At 47.4% G+C, this 20,883-nt stretch overlaps 1 protein-coding gene across 1 annotated transcript in view; it reads left to right on the forward strand.

Moving 5' to 3' along the window:
• The first annotated feature begins 3,023 nt into the window (after window positions 1-3,023).
• The window catches only part of LOC130129105 (ankyrin repeat and MYND domain-containing protein 2-like), a 52,301-nt gene continuing 34,441 nt past the window's right edge, over window positions 3,024-20,883 (forward strand). The window contains exons 1-5 of the mRNA XM_056298904.1: window positions 3,024-3,090; window positions 10,347-10,411; window positions 12,363-12,501; window positions 14,466-14,564; window positions 14,930-15,090. Coding sequence (XP_056154879.1) covers window positions 3,024-3,090; window positions 10,347-10,411; window positions 12,363-12,501; window positions 14,466-14,564; window positions 14,930-15,090 — 531 coding nt within the window. The remainder of the gene's footprint in view (window positions 3,091-10,346; window positions 10,412-12,362; window positions 12,502-14,465; window positions 14,565-14,929; window positions 15,091-20,883) is intronic.

Here is a 20,883-nt window from a genome sequence, read left to right on the forward strand (position 1 = left end):
CATGCACATCGGCAATAAACAGGCAACTCACATTGTTCTTAAAGGAACTTCTGATTCTGATTCATGGCTTTATTGTCTTTGTTTTGTGCTGTATATGTCCAGTTAATCTATCAAACTTCATTTTGGATAGAGGCATACCCAGACAAAACCCATACAAACACATGCAAAGCATCCACACAAAGGGGCGGCCCCTGTGAGGCAACAGCGCCTCGCAGCAGCCGGGGATGCCAGGGATGATGGTGCCCTACATACTGCTGGTAAAGTCCTCTGCAAGACTGTAGTGTACCAACTAAAGCCCCAGTCCTGGAGCTTCCCAGCACGCCAGCGGACCACTGACTGCCTTTACATGCACAGGTAAGTGGAGCTACAGCTACGGCTCCATTAGGCCATGTCACTGGACTACTGTCGTTGTCCCAGTACACAAGAACCGGGGGAGAATCGATATATTGATGGTACGGTAGGTGGCGATATGCCCCCTTTCAGCTGGTTGCTATTGGGAACTATGGATCATGCGCAGAACGCCTAGGCCAGTCCGGGGCCGATTGAAGCGTGTACATGCCAGAGTAAATCCATCCCCAACCGCATCATCTAGGTGTGTTAGTCCGACCTCGAAAAATTCGGTTTAGTACAACTTCAGTAGGACTAACACGTTTACATGTGTTTTAATAGTCCAGTTTTAGTCGGACCAACACAATAAATCCACTTTTTCTCACATCATGTAAACGTAGTCACTATCAAAATGATCCTTATGCAGTCCTCATTCAAAGAAATACAATGGCATCTGATGCCTCAGCCCTGTGCCTGTGTTGCATATGACCCTGTACCCAGCAAGTACCCAGCAAGTACCCAGCATGTACCCAGCATGTACCCAGCAAGTACCTAGCAAGTACCCAGCATGTACCCAGCATGTACCCAGCAAGTACCCAGCAAGTACCCAGCATGTACCCAGCATGTACCCAGCAAGTACCTAGCATGTACCCAGCAAGTACCCAGCATGTACCCAGCAAGTACACAGCAAGTACCCAGCATGTACCTAGCATGTACCCAGCAAGTACCCAGCATGTACCCAGCAAGTACACAGCAAGTACCCAGCATGTACCCAGCAAGTACCCAGCAAGTACACAGCATGTACCCAGCGTGTACCCAGCAAGTACCCAGCATGTACCCAGCAACTACACAGCATGTACCCAGCATGTACCCAGCAAGTACCCAGCATGTACCCAGCAAGTACACAGCAAGTACCCAGCATGTACCTAGCAAGTACCCAGCATGTACCCAGCACATACCCAGCAAGTACCCAGCAAGTACACAGCAAGTACCCAGCATGTACCTAGCAAGTACCCAGCATGTAATCAGCAAGTACCTAGCAAGTACCCAGCATGTACCCAGCAAGTACCCAGCAAGTACCCAGCATGTGCAGGGCAATTCAGTCCATGCCCAGAATAACGCCCCACCATCTACGTCGGTAACGCAAGGTGGTCAGTTTGGGTTTACAGGTCCGTGAAGCTGAACGATAACAGAATATAAACCCATTCAACAGAATAACAGGGGGTCACTGATGGTTTTGTCACATTTATGTGTTTTAATAATGATCGAATAGAGTTCTACAGCAATCAGCAAACACAACACTGCGAGCTTTCTGCATGACCCTATAACATCTGGGTTTAATACGAGTGGAGGTGACGGAAGGACCTGTTCTGCAGCCTGGTCTGCAGCCTGGTCTGCAGCCTGTTCTGCAGCCTGGTCTGCAGCCTGGTCTGCAGCCTGTTCTGCAGCCTGTTCTGCAGCCTGTTCTGCAGCCTGTTCTGCAGCCTGTTCTGCACTGCAGCCTGCAGCCTGTTCTCGCTCTGGACTCGGACGCATTCAAACCACAGCGCACCCAGACGTGCACACATCAGCAACCACGTGTACTTTACTGACTAAAAACATGTGTTTTTACAGTAGTTTATTTTTTCCGCTTCCGGTGTGGGAAGATGGCGGCGCGATTTCGCGTCTGCGGCGGCCTCACCCAGCACCGTCCATGCTGGGTCTTTGTCCACGTCTGCGTCTAGGTTGTGTCTTCGTCTGATGGCTGGGAGAGCTGGCGCTGGACCGGCTGGGAGAGCCTGGTCTGCAGCGTCCTGTGGGCCCAGGGACCACGGCCCTGCCTGGAGCTGCGCCCGAGGAGGAAGCACCGAGGGCGGTCTGACAGGACGCGGAAGCGGGGCAGGCTAAGCTAACTGCTAGCCCATGCAGACCGGAAGTTCCCACAGTCACCCTGGCTGGCCTTCCTTCTCCTGGACAGGGATTTATTTGTTTGTTTGTTGAGTTTGGAGATATGTGTTTAGATATATGTGTTAGTATGTGTGTTCTTGATTTTTTTGTAGTTTTTGGATGTGTTTTTGTCTTTGTGTTGCACTGCTGTGGGCTGCGGGGGAACGAAAGCCAACATTCAAAAATATTGTGGGAAATCTGCAAGACGCTGGCCCTGCTGTCCAGAAGGCAAGGGGCCGGTTTAATAACTGCACAGCAGGACCGCAGAGCTGAAATGTTCGGATAAACCACGTCTGGGCCAACATTTCCATTATTTCGCTTTTTAAAAAAGTTCTTGAAGAAAGCCCAGTACAGTCTTTCTTACCTGGCGGGTTCACTCAGCTGCAGGTCGGAGGGGTGGAGGTTCTGCAGGCCGTCTGTTCCTGCACAACTCCACCACTTCCCCACACCGACAGCACGAGCAGCAAGACCACGGCGGGGGGGGGGGGCAGTCTGCATATATTCACAACTTCATCATAGTAGACTCCACAAAACTGCACGCTTGCATATTGACAACCTATATCTCACCCCTCTCCAAACCCAGTTAAGGGTCCTTTAGCAGATCCCATCGCGCCCCCCTTTGTTTTTCATAGTGGTACACTCCAACGATGCCCCGTCTTCTGCAGTTGCAGCGGTCTAAATTGGACGCGTCCCCTCGCAGGTTCGTCAGCACATCCACATGCCACCCAGCCGGAGAGGTCCGTCCACAGAACGCTGCTCATCCACACACCATGAGCTCGCCTAAGAGAGGGGACCTGTCCGCATGCGAGAGGAAGATCCTGCAGGTGATTGATGCAGGTAAGTCATATACAGCATGGGCATGGCACGACTACCCGGCTTCCTAACAAACAAACCAACCAAAACCAGTTTTGTTATGTGCAGATGTGATTTATTCTTTGTATTTTCTTAACTTGTTGTGCTATCAGAATGTATGATGGTGGGCATGTTTACTTTTTCGGTGAATTGAAAAGATTAACCCAGGTTCCATGAGATGTATGATGAATATGATTTGCATAGTTATAACCAAAGTTGTTTCCCCCCTGTATTTCAGTGACTCTTTAGTGAGAGAAAAAAAACTGGGCTAAATCCCATGGTTACCAGTTATTATGATTGTTATTATTATTGGGCGTACAGTGGCCCAGTGGTTAGCACTGTTGTCTCACAGCAAGAAGGTCCCGGGTTCGAACCCCAGGCCGTCCCAGGTCCTTTCTGTGTGGAGTTTGCATGTTCTCCCCGTGTCTGTGTGGTGGTTTCCTCCGGGTGCTGCCGTTTCCTCCCACCATTATATGTTAGGGTTAGTACTCCTGTCTGTGCTCCTGAGCAAGGCAGTGGAAATAGGAACTGGAGTTGGTCCCCAGGCGCCGCAGCTGCCCACTGCTCCTATACAATATGATGGCTTAGATGCAGAAGACACATTCATTGGAACCTATAATTAGGCTGTATTTTCTTTATCTTCTTTTGTTTTTTGTTTTTTTGCTTTGTTCTTTTTGCCCCCCCCCCTTTTTCTCCCCAACTCCACTTGGCCAATTACGCCACCCTTCCGAGCCTCCCGGTTGCTGCTCCACCCCCTCGTCTTTTCTAATTATCACCCCTGCCAGGCGTGTAGTGTGGAGATATGGTGTTTGCTGAGTGTGTCTTCCCTCGGCTAGTCTGGCGCACTACTGGGCCTGTCAGCCTGGACTTTACTGACCCCAGTTAGGACTGCACGAGCAAGAACCTCTCGTGGTTGCACTGATTCAAAACCTTTGATCAACGTTTGTCCTCCCTACCGCCGCTCCCTCTCCATTCACTCTCTAGCTCGCTAGCCCGACTCGGCTCTCTCTCTCTGCCTGATCTGAGTCAACGGCGCGCCTGCGCGACTCACGTCTACGGTTGACTCACATTGGGCAGCGGCAGTATCAAAACATTATGTATTTGGGTATGAGTCTTGAAAGTAAACGAGAAGTCGATCGTATTTCTCAAGTCAGCAAACCCTTCACTGCTGACCTCAACACAGGAGAACTGGGGGAACTAAAATAATAACCTCTGTCTTTATTTTCCCGATATAATAAAGCTGGGTAAACCATGTACGCTTGCGCATGCGTGACTCACATCTACGGTTGACTTGGATTGGGCGGAGACATCATCGAACGTTATTAAAAGCATTTTGATAATCCAAAAAAAGTGAAAGTTATAAATCACAGAAAGTTGAATCAGTTGATCTGGACACTGAACGGCACTACTCACACAGGACTGGGGAATAGTTGCAATCACAGCATTGCAAGATGGTGCCAGATGCATTCTGAGCCCCCCCCCCCCGGTTAAAGGATGGTTGTTCCCTCTTCACATAGATGGCCTCTTTGGATCTCCACCATCTAATGGAGGAGGGACGAGCCCTTGCTTCTCTTAGACGAGTGATGGAAGTTTCTCTCAATAAACGCGTCCAGATGAACTGATTCAACTTTATGGGATTTATTTACCCGGACTATTGAGCACGAATAAGGACGTGAACCTTACAACTTCCTCTAAGTTGCAGGCCAGATACCAAGTGTTGCATGTTCTGGTCGCTGCCTGATCTGAGTCAACCGTAGTTGTGAGTTGTGCCTCCGTGAGCGTAAACAGTTTAGCCAGCTTTATCCATCCATCCATCCATCCGTCCATCCGTCCATCCATCCATCCATCTATCCAGCCATCCATCCAGCCATCCATTATCCGAACCGCTTATCCTGCTGTCAGGCGATAATCCCAGCAGTCATTGGGCGGTAGGCGGGGAGACACCCTGGACACACACACCTACCTAGGGACACTGTAGTATGGGTGATCCACCTGTCCTACATGTATTTGGACTGTGGGAGGAAACCGGAGCCCCCGGAGGAAACCCACACAGACACGGGGAGAACATGTAAACTCCACACGGAGGACGACCCGGGACGACCCTCAAGTTTGGACTACCCTGGGGCTCGAACCCAGGACCTTCTTGCTGTGAGGCGACCGCGCTATCCACTGCGCCACCGTGCCGCCCCTGCCAGCTTTATCATATTATGAGAATACAGACAGGGTTAGGATTAGACCACAATGGTCGCATAGAAAGGTGCAAGTTCATGTTAAACTTGGTCGCATTCATACGAGGGTCTAACAAGATGGCTGCGCATCCACAGACTGACAGGCAACACGTTTGTATTGGGTAGATGTTCTTTTAGCTTGAAGGTTGCATATTAACAACTGTTTTTCCATATTTCCTTTTGAATCGGCTTGCGCGCTGCGCAAAAGTCTTATAATGGCAGAGAACCACGGGGTTTCCTGTCCGCTGCTGAAACCCCGCACTACTGGGTCCGCTAGCCCCCAGACCCGCTGCCTTTACATGCACACTTCAGTCCAGCTACGGTTACAGCTCGACTAGGCCGTGTAACTGGACTACTGTCGTTGTCCCAGTACACAAGAACCGGGGGAGAATCGATTTATTGACGGAAGTATGTCCCACCCCGGTACGGTAGGGGGCGATATGCCCCCTTTCATGCGCAGAACGCCTAGGCCGACTCGGGGCCGATTGAAGCGTATACATGCCAGAGTAAATCCATCCCCAACCACATTATCTAGGTGTGCTAGTCCCACTTAGAGAAACTCGACTCAGTAGGATTTTAGTCAGACTAATGTAACTGGTTATTTTCTTGCCCGGTGCGGGATTCGATACGTGGTGTACTGCACCACAAGGCGACATCATTAACCGCTCGACTAAAGGGTCAGACCCGTTAGCTAGGGGCTAACGTGTCTTATTAGTAGTTTACACTAACATAATAAATCCACCTTTCTGACGTCATATAAACGCAGCCTTGTATGATCCAGGACCCCTCGTGGTTGCGGTGATTCATACCACAACTGAGCGCTAACTCCTCAGCCGGGTTTGTCTGAGCACCGGGTGAGGGGGGACACTCCTGGCGGGGGTCTGCACTCTACTGGACGCCTTCTTCTAGTTCTGTTCCAGATTTAGAGGATGAAAGTGTGGGAAGTAAAATGGGTGTACATGAGACCAATGTGGTCTAGAGGTTTATTACATATTCATACCGTAGGCAAACGCGTACTGAATCAGCTTAGCGAGGTTTTTCTTTCTTATGTAGTTCTTTGGAGGCTGGTTTGGGTAATATCTACCATACAGGTCTTAACTGAGCCTCTGGGCAGCTGGTAATGTTAGTGGGGCAGTTACCACTTTACCCAGCCATGCATTCAGTACTGGCCTCTTAGACCCAAGTGCTGGGATGCATCTGAACTAGTGTTGCACGGTGTACCGATACTAGAAAAGTATCGCGATACCTCACGCAAAAAAGAGAAGATACGCTTGGTTTTAAGTATCGATACTTGTATTAAACTAACGTTGTGTGTCTGTGCAGCGAGCTGCTCCAACTCTCAGTCCTGCTCCTTGCGCCAGAGGCTAGTGGGCGTGTCTAACTGTTTCACCCGCACGCAGCGAAGCGGCAGCACGCGGGCTGACGTCACTGTGAGTGAGAGAGGGAACGAGAGATGGCGGGCGACAGGTTCGGAAGCGCTTGCCGACGATCCTCAGCTTGTGGACAGAAAAGACGGGCGAAGTGAAGTGTGGAGTTGTTTCGGATACTTGGCAGATAGTGAGGGCAAGCCCGCAGACACACCGAGACCCGTCTGTAAGACCTGTTACAAAGGCGTTCAGACAAAGGGGGGCAACACGTCCAACATGGCGAAGCACCTCGCTGACAGACATGCCGGCCTTCACAAAGAACTCAGAGACCAACAGGTTAGCGAACGTGATTGAAAACACCATTACAGGATCAGCCCCAGTCTGATCCACTAACTACAGGCTATATCAGTGAAACGAGTGTCGTGTGTTCTGTGACAGGCAACCTTTTTTTTCAACGCTGAATTTTGGCGAGGCATAGCGAGAGTGATCATACTGTAGCGAATCCGGGGCACAACGCAACCACGGGAACTGCCGCGGCCGGGACGCGAACCCGTATCGCCCGCACCGCAGGAGACATCGCTAACCGCTAGACTAAAGGGTCAGACCCGCCGGGCAGCGGCCAGCGTGTCTTCTTATCCATGCACGTTACACTACCCCCCCTCCTTCGGGAAGCGCGTCCCCGCGCCTAAGCATACCAGCTCCTTCACGCCTCAGGGCGCATGCGCTTCCGATGGCCTTACGGTCGCTCCATCCCACTTCTGACACCCATGTAGCGAATTCGGGGGACAACGCAACCACAGGAACTGCCGCGGCCGGGACGCGAACCCGTATCGCCCGCACCGCAGAGGGTCTGACTCTTTAGTCGAGCGGTTAGCGATGCCTCCTGCGGTGCGGGCGATACGGGTTCGCGTCCCGGCCGCGGCAGTTCCTGTGGCTGCGTGGTCCCCCGAATTCGCTACAATACTGTAGTTAGCTTATGGAAGGGCAATGTTCAGGCTAGTAATGGTGACTTTAGCATAACTTGCAAACGATCTATTTAATATTCAATCAGTTCTGGTAATATTTATCACGGCATGTAGCCTGCCTTTTTGTCAATAATTATTTCCTAGATATAAGATAGGTATAAATGACCCATATTACTTTATATTATATTTGATATTATTAAGACAAGTTATTGAGATTATTATATGGCGCTTTGTTTATTAGACTTATGTGCTATTGAATTTGTTATAGAGTGCCATGTACCAGATCTGATTTTATAGCGAATTGCACTTTTATTGTTTACATACCTTTTATTGTGAACATTGATATGGTATGTTACTGCGCGTGCGCAAGTTGACGGCGGAAACGAGAAGGAAAGTTAAATGGCTGACGTTCGCGTGCCGTGAGAAAGCCAAGGACTGTTCGTGAAGAATATTGTTTATAATTTCTTATTCAGAGCCTAGTAGCTGGAAGGCGAACAGGTACGTGTGTAGAGTGACTGTGTAATTCGAGTTCGTTATGAGGTGTTATTTTTATGCACTGTGTGTAACCGGATTTAGAAGTTAGCTAAATGAGCTAATGCTAGCAGTGCTATGCACGTTGTCAGGGTAGCTAGCGATGGTGGAAACGTGGTCGCATGTATGAGTGTATGATCGTACTAGAAGAACCCCGCTACAATGTAGCGGTTTGGTTCTCCACCCGTCTAAATCCCCCTCCTCTTCATCCTGCCAGCTAACCGCCTTCCCCCTGCCCCTAAACCCCCCCCCCACTCCAACTCCCTCTCCCCCAAATGCTCAGAATTATCTGAAATGCTGAGAAAAGTGGTTTTTAGCCATTTTTAGAAAATGCACATTTTGCATAATTATGCATAATTGTTTTAATGTTCTGCTATTTTTCTGGTCCTCTCTGGAACAATACCTACCACCTCCAAAAAAAATTAGGATCATAAGTGCATTTTTGCAAAAATGCACATTTTGCATAATGCCAAAACATTTCTAAGTCCCAGAAATTTTTTTTATACAGGTGAAAAAATCAAAGCTGCTCAGAATCATCTGAAATGCCGAGAAAAGTGTTTTTTTAGCCATTTTTAGAAAAAATGCACATTTTGCATATTTATGCATAATTATGCACAATTTTAATTAATGTTCCGCTATTTTTATAGGTGCCCCTGATCATCCCCAATAACCTCCAAAAAGAATCAAGGCCCCAAGCGCTTTAGTTTGGCCGTTTATAGACTCTCACACAGACACACACCACACACCACACACGCATGGTGACAATACAGGAGTAGATGTTTTATTTTGCTTTCAGCTCTTAGGGTGTGTCTGTGGTGGTTCGTGTAAATAAATGGTAAAAATACCGCACCATAGCCCATCAGTTGTCATCATTGAGTGCATCGTCTGAATAAAGTCCGGCTGGGAATGCTACAATAGGCTACCTGAAATGCACTCAGGAGAACCCATAGCCTACCACCAGAATGTATTGAGTCCAAATTAGCTTGTTAGCCATGAACGACATTCCACTAACTCAGCAGGCTTGACCTGGGGTAGGCTCCATCGGATGGCCCACTGAATAGCATAGTAATTTGCTTGTAATTTTAACACTGGCCTTGATCTAGCCTAATTTGGCTATTTAAATGTAATTTATTTATTGACAATCAGCAAAAACGGACTGAGAATGGTACTGCAAATGACTAATTGTCTGACTGACGTTTGTCCACCATAGTGTAATGGCATGTACCATGTAGTGGCATGTTTTTTTTTTTTTTTAAATAAAGAGGCGAAAATAGTCTTTTAATTGTATGTGTCAGTCAGTCATTAATGTGTTCACTGTTCAAAAGTTTAAATTTTACAGAAAAGTGGCTTGTTAAGCAAAAGCAAATATGTTAACAAACAGAAGAGATTATGCTCATACTTGCTCTGGAGAATTAATTTATTAATGTAGTTTGCTCAAAAAGTAGGACAGGAACAAGCTGGTGACAGTTAAACCATAGTGAGACCGAGCTGGACCATGATTCATCTCTTTTCCAGATGTCTGTGAATGTTCTCATTCATCCAGGTCATGGTTCTCCAGAGGAGTTGAATCAAGTGCAACTGGACTTGGTATATATCTGTGAAGACGTTTCGCCTCTCATCCAAGAGGCTTCCTCAGTTTGTGCCTTTCTGACTAGACCAAGCTAGTCTGACTGGCTGGTGATGAAACTCAGTATTTATCCTCTAGGAGTCGTTGTCGCTAACAGAGCCATAGATATGCGTGGCTCCCCTGTGCTCCGATGTCCAGCCACGCCCGTCGCCATCGGAGCTATTGATTTGGATTTGTTTAGCAGCGACGGTCGTTTGGGGTGTTAGTTTCGACTTCATTGTTCAGTGGTCATGAGAGTCATTGGAGCCGTTAGTGACTGGCTGTTGTTCTTGGAGGCTAGGCTTCTCGAGTCTCCTGGATAGAGATGAACACTCTTTTCCAGATATTTTAGAATTTTACCGTGGTATCGGTTCAGTATCGAGTATCGAGGTATTTATGGCAGCTATCGTATCGAAGTCATAATTTTGGTATCGTGACAACACTAATCTGAACACGTTCATAAGTCTTGACCCGGTGACAAAGCTTCGGCCATGAGGCTCCACATGCACACGTCTGTCATTCCTGTGTTTACCTCCTACCGTAGGTGACGTGCACGAGGCTGCTAAGCTGCTCGCAAGCAGAGAAGTACGGGCGAACTGTCTGGACGAGGTAGGAAGATGGCTGATTTTCAGCATTGCTTTAACGTGCATGTTTTCACCCTGGTTTACTTATTTGCTGCAGGAGGCACCACGCCGGGCATTTAGTGTTTTTCATCAGGTTTAAAATGAACAAGGTAGCGGGTAGCGTAGCGGTCTGTGTTGCCTACCAACAAGGGGATCGCCGGCTCGAATCCCCGTGTTACTTCCGGCTTGGTCGGGCGTCCCTACAGACACAGTTGGACGTGTCTGCGGGTGGGAAGCCGGATGTGGGTATGTGTCCTGGTCGCTGCACTAGCGCCTCCTCTGGTCGGTCGGGGTGCCTGTTCGAGGGGGAGGGGGAACTGGGGGGGGAACAGCGTGACCCTCCCACGTGCTACGTCCCCCTGGTGAAACTCCTCACTGTCAGGTGAAAGAAGCGGCTGGTGACTCCACATGTATGGGAGGAGGCATGTGGTAGTCTGCAGCCCTCCCCGGATCGGCAGAGGGGGTGCAGCAGCGACCGGGACGGCTCGGAAGAGTGGGGTCATTGGCCGGATACAATCGGCTCTGTGCATAACTTTAGTCCACAGACTTCCGGTTTCTACTGCAGCGGTCATACCAGTTTCCTGTTTGTTTCCTGTTTGCACCTACCATGAGGGTGAGCATCCTCATCCTCATAATGGTGGACGTAACTGGATATGTACAACTTGAAGCTTCTCACCCGTTTGCTGCTGGTGCAGGTGAAAGTGTGTGGAAAGTTGTGTGCATGTGGTTGAGATTTATCCGTGGTAAATCTTGCAGGCATCGCGAAAAATATGCCATTGTCGATAGCACACGCCAACAAACAGGAAACTGGTATGACCGCTGCAGTAGAAACCGGAAGTCAGTGGACTACAGTGGTGCACAGAGTGGATTGGGGAGAAAAATGGGGGGAAAGAAAGATAGAAAAAGACCCAAGACATGAAAACAGGTTTCCTCTTACCTGCATGCAACTAGTCAGCTTCAAAACTGTGTCCTTTAATTGATTCTTGAGATTCCTGTTTCGATATCTTACAAAACTGCATGCAATAAAAAAAAGTCCGCACCAAATGGGAAGAGGCTTTGCATGGCAACATGAACATGACATAACAAAAATAACCGTTGATGCTGGTTGTTGTGTGTATATGAGCAGCAGGTATGGAATGGTAGCATATGTTGTCCATTGTTATGGGCCATATGGAGGTGACCGGTGAGTGGCAGAGGGTGTTTAATAATAGCATCACTCCACTACATGTACACGACAGACTCCTTCAGACACCTAGCTTGGTCTGGCAAGTATCTGCTGTTTGTCCAAGTCAGATGGCTGCTGCAGCTCTTCACATCCCTGCATCCCCCGTGCCAGGTCACCTGCATGACGCTGCAGTGCAGAACTTTAACTGTGTGTGTGTGTGTGTGTGTGTGTGTGTGTGTGGGCCCTGTGATGGCCTGGCGGCCTGTCCAGGGTGTCTCCCCGCCTGCCGCCCAATGACTGCTGGGATAGGCTCCAGCATCCCTGCGACCCTGAGAGCAGGATAAGCGTTTTCGATAATGGATGGATGGATGGATGGATGAATAGGGACGCACCAATATCACCTTTTCACTGTATGAATCTTGAATTATTGGCTGATACCAAGTACTCTTACTTCTGTTTCGCACTGCATACCCGGACCAACTAATTTGGGGTCCATGGTTGAACTATTGAAATAGAATTGGTTTTTTATACCATTAAAACATACAGGCCTCCATGTGCCAGAAATACATCAAGTCATTTTGCTTTAATTGTTGACATGTTAGTCATGGGTTTTGGTATTAGATTCTAGTCCTGGGTAAAATCTTTGCTATTGATGCTTGCTGTTAACCCGGTGTTGACTCAATATCTGATGCAGGTATCGCTATCAGTATCGTTATGAAGGTATACTAACTTGGATCCATCAACTCAGCTGGTCCCTGTCCCTCTGATTCAGTATGGCATGACTCCGCTGATGCATGCAGCTTACAAGGGCAAGGCTGACGTGTGCCGGCTGCTGCTGCAGCACGGGGCGGATGTCAACTGCAACCAGCACGAGTACGGATACACCGCCCTCATGTTCGCCGGTCTGTCAGGTAAGACCATGCACTCCTACTTAATATAGTACTGTACATGTATCCCCTGAGTGTTGATAAAAGGTATGCGAAAAAGGTCTCTCACTGGGCATCCAGGTAACATAGTGGTCTATTCCGTTGCCTACCAACAAATCGCCGGATCGAGTCCCCGTGTTACCTCCAGTTTTGTTGGGCGTCCCTACAGACACAATTGTCCGTGTCTGCGGGTGGGAAGCCGGAAGTTGTTATGTGTCCTGGTCGCTACACTAGCGTCTCCTCTGGTCAGTCGGGGGCGCCTGTTTGGGGGGGGGGGACTGGAGGGAATAGCGTGATCCTCCCATGCGCTACGTCCCCCTGGTGAAACTCCTCACTGTCAGGGGAAAAGAAGCGGCTGGTGACTCCACATGTATGGGAGGAGGCATGTGGTAGTCTGCAGCCCTCCCCAGATCGGCAGAGGGGGTGGAGCAGCGACCGGGACGGCTCAGAAGAGTGGGGTAATTGGCAAAGTACAATTGGGGAGAAAAAAAGGGGAAAAAGGTCTCTCACTGAAAGTGTCAGTGCTCTCAAGTCCAGTCAAGTCCAGTCAAGTGTTCTCGAGATAATCTAGAGTCAAACACAACCACAGCAGCAGCTGGTGTAGGAACTCAGGCAGCATCTGGAGAGCATCCGTTTTAGTCTGAATTCACTGAAGCTGGGATGAATGAAAGGGTGTGTTGTAGGAGAAAGAGGAAAACCCCACTAGTCAGCAGGGTTATTCAGCACATAGCTTTATTGGACATGGCCGTGTCTTACGTGTATGAAAGGTGCAGTATGTTTCAGGGTCGCGGTAACCAGAGACTACTAGTCCAGCATTATGGCCATGTTGGAGAGGCAGAATCTAATGTGTGATTTGTTAACAAAGTACAAGTACACACATTTCAATAAGAGCAATGATGAGAGACATGCCAGCGACGTTGGCATAAGCAGGGTGAGGAGACCTTGCTCACGATTCCCTGCTGCAGCCCCTCCAGTACTGTCACTGTACAACTAAACCAAAACTGCCCAGGTGGATGGGCGGCACGGTGGTGCAGTGGTTAGTGCGGTCTCCTCACAGCAAGAAGGTCGTGGGTTCAAGGTAGTCCAACCTTGGGGGTCGTCCCGGGTCGTCCTCTGTGTGGAGTTTGCATGTTCTTCCCGTGTCTGCGTGGATTTCCTCCGGGGGCTCCGGTTTCCTCCCACAGTCCAAAGACATGCAGGTGAGGTGACTCGGCCGTACTAAGTTGTCCCTAGGTATGAATGTGTGTGTGTGTGTTTCGGCCCTGTGATGGTCTGGCGGCCTATCTGGGGTGTCTCCCCGCCTGCTGCCCAATGAGTGCTGGGATGGGCTCCAACAGCCCTGCAATCCTGAGAAGGATAAGCGGTTTGGATTATGGATGGATGGATGCTCAGGTGGCGCTACCTAGCAATGAGCAATGCACATCAGAAGACTGATGTGTGAGCCGCTCTCAGATCTACGGCATGTTGAATGTGCATGACTGTCTGAATGAAGTGTATCACTGAAAAAGAGCTGACGGGTAAATGGACTGCATACGGAGCGGTTCTAGTCCACCCACCACTCAGAGCGCCTTACAGTTGCCTCACATGCACCCATTCACACACATTCACACACTAACGGTGGAGGCTGCCATGACAGGCGCCAACCTGCTCATCAGGAGCAGTTAGGGAGTTCAGTGTCTCGCTCAAGGACACTTCAACACACTCTCTGGAGGAGCCGGGTATCGAACCAGTGACGTTCCGATTACTAGACGACCCGTTCTACCTCCTGAGCCATGCCACCCCAAAAAGGATGTGGAGTAAGTGACCTCCCTCCAGGTATACCAGTCTCTAACTTTTCTTCACCTGTCACAGGGACAGGAGCAGGGCCTTGGCCCTGTGACAAGCAGGGAGCAGGACATGTTGGGAAAGCAGGACTAACATGAGCTATCAGACTCTCTGTTTGCTTCCAGGAAACACAGACATAACCACTATGATGCTGGATGCTGGGGCAGAAACAGACCTAGTGAACTCTGTGGGTCGCACCGCTGCCCAGATGGCGGCGTTTGTGGGTGAGACACACACTGCGGCATACAAAGACTACTGAGAGCGCCAACCACAGCAACTACTGTCACTGCATTCAGTGTCATGACTACATCTTGACTTGAGTGTTGAGTACATCTTGACTTGTGTGTTGAGTACATCTTGACTTGTGTGTTGAGTACATCTTGACTTGTGTGCTGAGTACATCTTGACTTGTGTGTTGACTACATCTTGACTTGTGTGTTGAGTACATCTTGACTTGTGTGTTGACTACATCTTGACTTGAGTGTTGACTACATCTTGACTTGTGTGTTGACTACATCTTGACATGAGTGTTGACTACATCTTGACTTGTGTGTTGATTACATCTTGACTTGTGTGTTGTCCTTCGTAGGCCAACATGACTGCGTGACTGTGATCAACAACTTCTTTTCCCGGGCGAGGTTGGAGTACTATACTCGGCCCCAGGGGCTGGAGAGAGAACCCAAATTGCCCCCCAAACTTGCAGGCCCCCTTCACAAGATCATCATGACAACTAACCTCAATCCTGTCAAGGTAGGACCTGTCTTGGGCAGCAACATCACACAATGTACAAAACTCTCAGGATGGTGCCCTGTTAACATGGACATCGTGTGAAGGCAGCTTGTATATACACCATCCATCATCAGATGGAATATATAGTATAGTATACATAACATAGATATTATAATATTGTTATTATTATATTAATAATATATTATAATATGTAATATAATATAATAATATAATAAATATGGACATCCTTTGAAGGCAGCTTATACGTGCACCATCCATCATCAGATGGACTATATAATAATATATAATATTATATTATAATTTATTATTATATTAATAGTATGTAATATAATAATGATATAAATATTATCATATAATATATAATATAATATAATAATAATATATAACTTATTATATAATAATATATAAAGGTATATAATATTATCTTTGATGGGTAAAACTTTGTTACTCATTGGAGCCATTTTGATAAACCGTAAACAAGAATTATTGTGAAAAAAAGGTAAACAAGAGCCTGTAAATGGGAAGAGTAAATTTGTAATAATTTCCAGGAATCATGTTTATTTTACAAGCTGTAATGCCTGATGCATGTGGAAGGATTTGGTTTCTTTTGCATGCAGACAGGAGTGGGTGTGCTGTGCTGCAGTGCAGCAGAGGGATCAGGTCTATCTAAATAAGTGTGTGCATGTCTAACAGGAGGTGGAAAGCCTAGCGCCCTCTGACTTCCCTCAGGCCCACATGATCCTCCCTGGCTCCACTTCAGTCCTCACTGACCACTGTGGCAGCTGACCACTTTAGCTTTACCTAAATATATCTGACTGGCTGGAATGACCAGAGGACACAGCCAGAGACATGTCCTAACGCCCCCTGCTGGCAAATTCACTTGCACATATTAGTGAGCATGTTATCAGTATTTTATTTATGATTTAATTATGATTCATCTAAAATTACTTACCTTTTAGGACTATGAATAGAAAAACATACAGTGGTACTTGAAAGTTGTGAACCCTTCAGAATTTTCTATATTTCTGTATAAATAGAACTAAAACATCATCAGATTTTCACAGAAGTCCTAAAAGTAGGCAAAGAGAACCCAATTAAACAAATGAGACAAAATATTATACTTGGTCATTTATTTATTGAGGAAAATGATCCAATATTACATATCTATGAGTGGCAAAAGTATGTGAAGCTCTAGGATCAGCAGCTAATTTGAAGGTGAAATTAGAGTCAGGTGTTTTCAATCAATGGGATGACAATCAGGTGTGAGTGGGTGCCCTGTTCTATTTAAAGAACAGGGCTCTATCAAAGTCTGATCTTCACAACACATGTTTGTGGAAGTGTGTTATGGCAAGAACAAAGGAGATTTCTGAGGACCTCAGAAAAAGCATTGTTGAGTCTCATCGGGCTGGAAAAGGTTACAAAACCATCTCTAAAGAGTTTGGACTCCACCAATCCACAGTTGGACAGATTGTGTACAAATGGAGGAATTCAAGACCATTGTTACCCTCCCCAGGAGTGGTCGACCATCAAAGATCACTCCAAGAGCAAGGCATGTAATGGCTGGCCAGGTCATAAAGCAACCCAGGGTAACTTCTAAGCAACTAAAGGCCTCTCTCACATTGGCTACTGTTAATGTTAATGAGTCCACCATCAGGAGAACACTGAACAACAATGGTGTGCATGGCAGGGTTGCAAGGAGAAAGCCACTGCTCTCCAAAAAGAACATTGCTGCCCGTCTGCAGTTTGCTAAAGATCACGTGGACAAGCCAGAAGGCTGTTGGAAAAACGTTTTGTGGACAGATGAGACCAAATTACAACTTTTTGGCTTAAATGAGAAGCGTTATGTTTGGAGAAAGCAAAACACTGCGTTCCAGCATAAGAACCTTATCCCATCTGTGAAACATGGTGGTGGTAGCATCATGGTTTGGGCCTGTTTTGCTGCATCTGGGCCAGGACGGCTTGCCATCATTGATGGAACCATGAATTCTGAATTATACCAGCGAATTCTTAAGGAAAATGTCAGGACATCTGTCTGTAAGCTGAATCTCAAGAGAACGTGGGTCATGCAGCAAGACAACGACCCTAAGCACACAAGTCCTTCTACCAAAGAATGGTTAAAGAAGAATAAAGTTAATGTCTTGGAATGGCCAAGTCAAAGTCCTGACCTTAATCCAGTCGAAATGTTGTGGAAGGACCTGAAGCGAGCAGTTCATGTGAGGAAACCCACCAACATCCCAGAGTTGAAGCTGTTCTGTATGGAGGAATGGGCTGAAATTCCTCCAAGCCGATGTGCAGGACTGATCAACAGTTACCAGAAACGCTTAGTTGCAGTTATTGCTGCACAAGGGGGGGTTACGCCAGATACTGAAAGCAAAGGTTCACATACTTTTACCACTCACAGATATGTAATATTGGATAATTTTCCTCAATAAATAAATGATCAAGTATAATATTTTTGTCTCATTTGTTTAATTGGGTTCTCTTTATCTACTTTTAGGACTTGTGTGAAAATGTGATGATGTTTAGGTCATATTTATGCAGAAATATAGAAAATTCTAACTTTCGAGCACCACTGTAGAACTTGTCTTGCCTCTGTGGGGTTTAAGGGCATATGAGTAAGTCCTGCCATTCACATTAACTTTCTATACCAGATAGCAAAATTGTTGTGGCCCGGACCCGTCCTACACCCGACACTTCATCCGGCCCACATACCACGTGGAAGGATGACACTTGGGTGGTCCGCTCCTGTTTGCCGGATCTGGGCCAGAACCAAGCCATAGCAATGCCACATGTGCCACATATTTGCCAAAGGTAGCCCGTATTTGTTTTGTGATATTTGGGCCATATTCACCATTTACCACATGGGCCACTTCAGGGTCACATCCAGATCACATGTTGCCGCGAGCACCGCATCTTTGCAAGAAAAAACCCATGTTTGGTTTGGCATATTTGGGCCATATTTACTATGATACATGTGGGCCACTTTAAACTCACATCCATTTTGTCAGGGCCAGAAGAAGGCCATCAGTGCCACATCATTGCCTGAAGTGGCCCACATCCGGATGCTATCTGGGGTGGAGACGTTGTGTGAACAGGCCAGCCAGACAACATGCTGTGTAGGAGCAAGTAGAGTCTACGTCTTGATCTGAACATGATTACATGCCTGTGTTAGTCAAATTGTGTGTTTATATGTATGTGTGTATATTTTTATTTCAAAGTTTAGTTTTACGTTGATTTATGCTTTAACGCGGGAAGGTGGGGGGGCTGCAGCTCCTCCTAGTGGTGGGTGCAGCCTTCTCCCCGGTAGTGGCAGGTGGCTGTGTAATATCTTAGACCCAACAGTATGCCTAACTTTTCCTAACGTACAAGTGCCACAAAACAAAACACACCTTTATTGTAAACAGTGGGCGGAGCTGCGTGGAATGTATATGTTTAAGTGAGTAAACGCTCCATTCCAAATCTGCTACACACGCGCCTTACAAACAAAACAATGATGTCATACTGTAGCGACTGGGGGAGGCGGTCGCTCTGACTGTCGGCGATTCTGCGCTGGGGGAGCGCAATGGCTGATGGGACTGTTAATGTTAGATTTAAAATTGTGTTTTAATGATGTGGTGTTGATGTTGGGGCTATTCTTGTGTTGTTGTTTTGGGGGTTCGACTCAAGACTAAGTAGGAGACCGTTTACTGACCATGATGTCGCCACTTAGGACATGGGGGGGGGGGAGACTCGTCACGTTGTTGTCAGTTCTGGTCCGTTCTGGCCGGTGTGAATAAAAGAGCGCTCCCGGGGTCGTGCGTTGTATGGGGCACGGGAGTTGCAATTAAAAAGGGATCTCTGGGGTGCTCGGGTGGCGTAGCGGAGTAGTCCGTTGCCTACCAACCTGGGAATCGCCGGTTCGAATCTCCGTGTTACCTGTGGCTTGGTCGGGCGTCCGTACAGACACTATGCGCTCTTTGCACAATCATTTGCGTATTCTACCTAGTACTGCTTGCGTGTTTCCGGTCTATCGATGGCGTTGTTTTACATCCATTCTTTGCAGGAGCTCCCAAAGCTCAAAGTAACAGATGTCCACAGAATTTGCCAGAAAACAACACCAACCAGCACTTTGGACAAGTACTTTAGGTGGTATGCTGCACCCTACATTCACAATTACAAAGGTAAGACCCGGACCATTTTATAAATGGAAGGCTCAGTCAAAAACCAAAACGCCATCAGGTGGTCGTAGCTTGCAAATCTATTCACAAAAGACATACATTAGGCCATTAATTAGCACTCAATAAAATCACCTACAGTCACCGAAATCATGTGAATTGTAACACGTATCCTGTCATCTCGTATGTTACCCCAGTCAACATTCGGATAGGGTGTTTGTATGTATAGACTATTTTAACCACCAGTGCATCATCGTTAAATATATAGATGTAGCCAGGTGGTAAATTCCATGTACGCTGTGCAAATATTGTAGCGTGCATGGATAAGTAGACACGTCCTTGACTAACGGGTCGGACCCTTTAGTCGACTGGTTGTCGCTTGTGGAGTGGGAGACACGGGTTTGCGTCCCGGCTGTGGCGACAGTCTCCCAGACTGCCCCACGAATTCACTACATTGGTGTCAGAAGTGGGATGGTGAGACCGTGAGGTCATCGGAAGCGCGTGCGCCCAGAGGCGTGAGGGAGTTGATATGCTGAAGTGCGGGGACGCGCTTCCCGAAGTAGGGGGGGTAGTGTAACGTGCATGGATAAGTAGACACGTTGGTCCTTGACAGACGCGTTGGACCCTTTAGTCGAATGATTAACGTTGTTGCTTGCGGAGTGGGAGATACGGGTTCGCGTCCCGACCGTGGCGGTTCCCGGACTGCCCCCCCGAAATCGCTACAATATGTTCAGAATAAAAAAGAGAATAGATTTTATTTTGGTTTAACTATGTACCATTTTAAAAAGTGAGATTGTACCTAAGGGAGCAACAAAGATCATAAAAGGGTTAACTCTTAGCTGTTACAATCTGGTGCCACTACAGGGCGAGAATGGCGAATTTTTTCTTGTGCTCAGGGGATTCTGGTCCTTTTTCTGGCTGAGTAAGCTGAGAGATGCAGGCGAAATGCATCCTGAGTCCATCTAATGAAATCCATGGGTGCAAATAGTGCGATGAATGTCGTGGGATTTACAGACTGTGATTAGCAAGATATTAGGATTTTTGAACCAAGCCAGAAGCTCAACTTGGAGGTCCCTGTGAAGGGAAATGGAATTGATAAGCCCACTGCCGTATTTTGATTTGTTTTGAGTTATTTTGTATTTGTTTGAAATCTTTCTGCTTAAACCATGAACTCTTTTTGCCTAAACCATTCAATTAAGAGTGATAACACAAAAAATAAAATAAAAAATAAAATAAAAATAAAGAACCCCAAAAGTAGTGATTGTGTCCTGTGTGGTACCTATTTCCACGGGTTACACAATTTTGGTACCAGGAGTGGGGTTGGAAATTTACCAATTGGCAAGGGCAGATGCTAGAAAAATAAAATCATAAAAATACGGCAGTGGTGAAGACTGGCAGACGGTGAAAGGTGACCCAGTGGCCAGCTTGAGAAAAGAGCAGTTGTTGGGAGAGTTGACTGGTGGTGTTCCAGAGAGAGCCAGTGACGACAGCTGCTAACTTACCTGTGAGGGAGAAATCTTTCTGGCCGTGGTTGTGGTTCCTGTTGGCGAGTCTTCAGTCATCTACAAGCAAGTTCTGGCGGAGTCTGCATCTTCGAGAGACTGTTGCTAAATAAATATCCTTGAGACTTGCTACATAT

This window comes from Lampris incognitus, chromosome 18, assembly GCF_029633865.1.
Source record: "Lampris incognitus isolate fLamInc1 chromosome 18, fLamInc1.hap2, whole genome shotgun sequence".
NCBI lineage: Eukaryota > Metazoa > Chordata > Actinopteri > Lampriformes > Lampridae > Lampris > Lampris incognitus.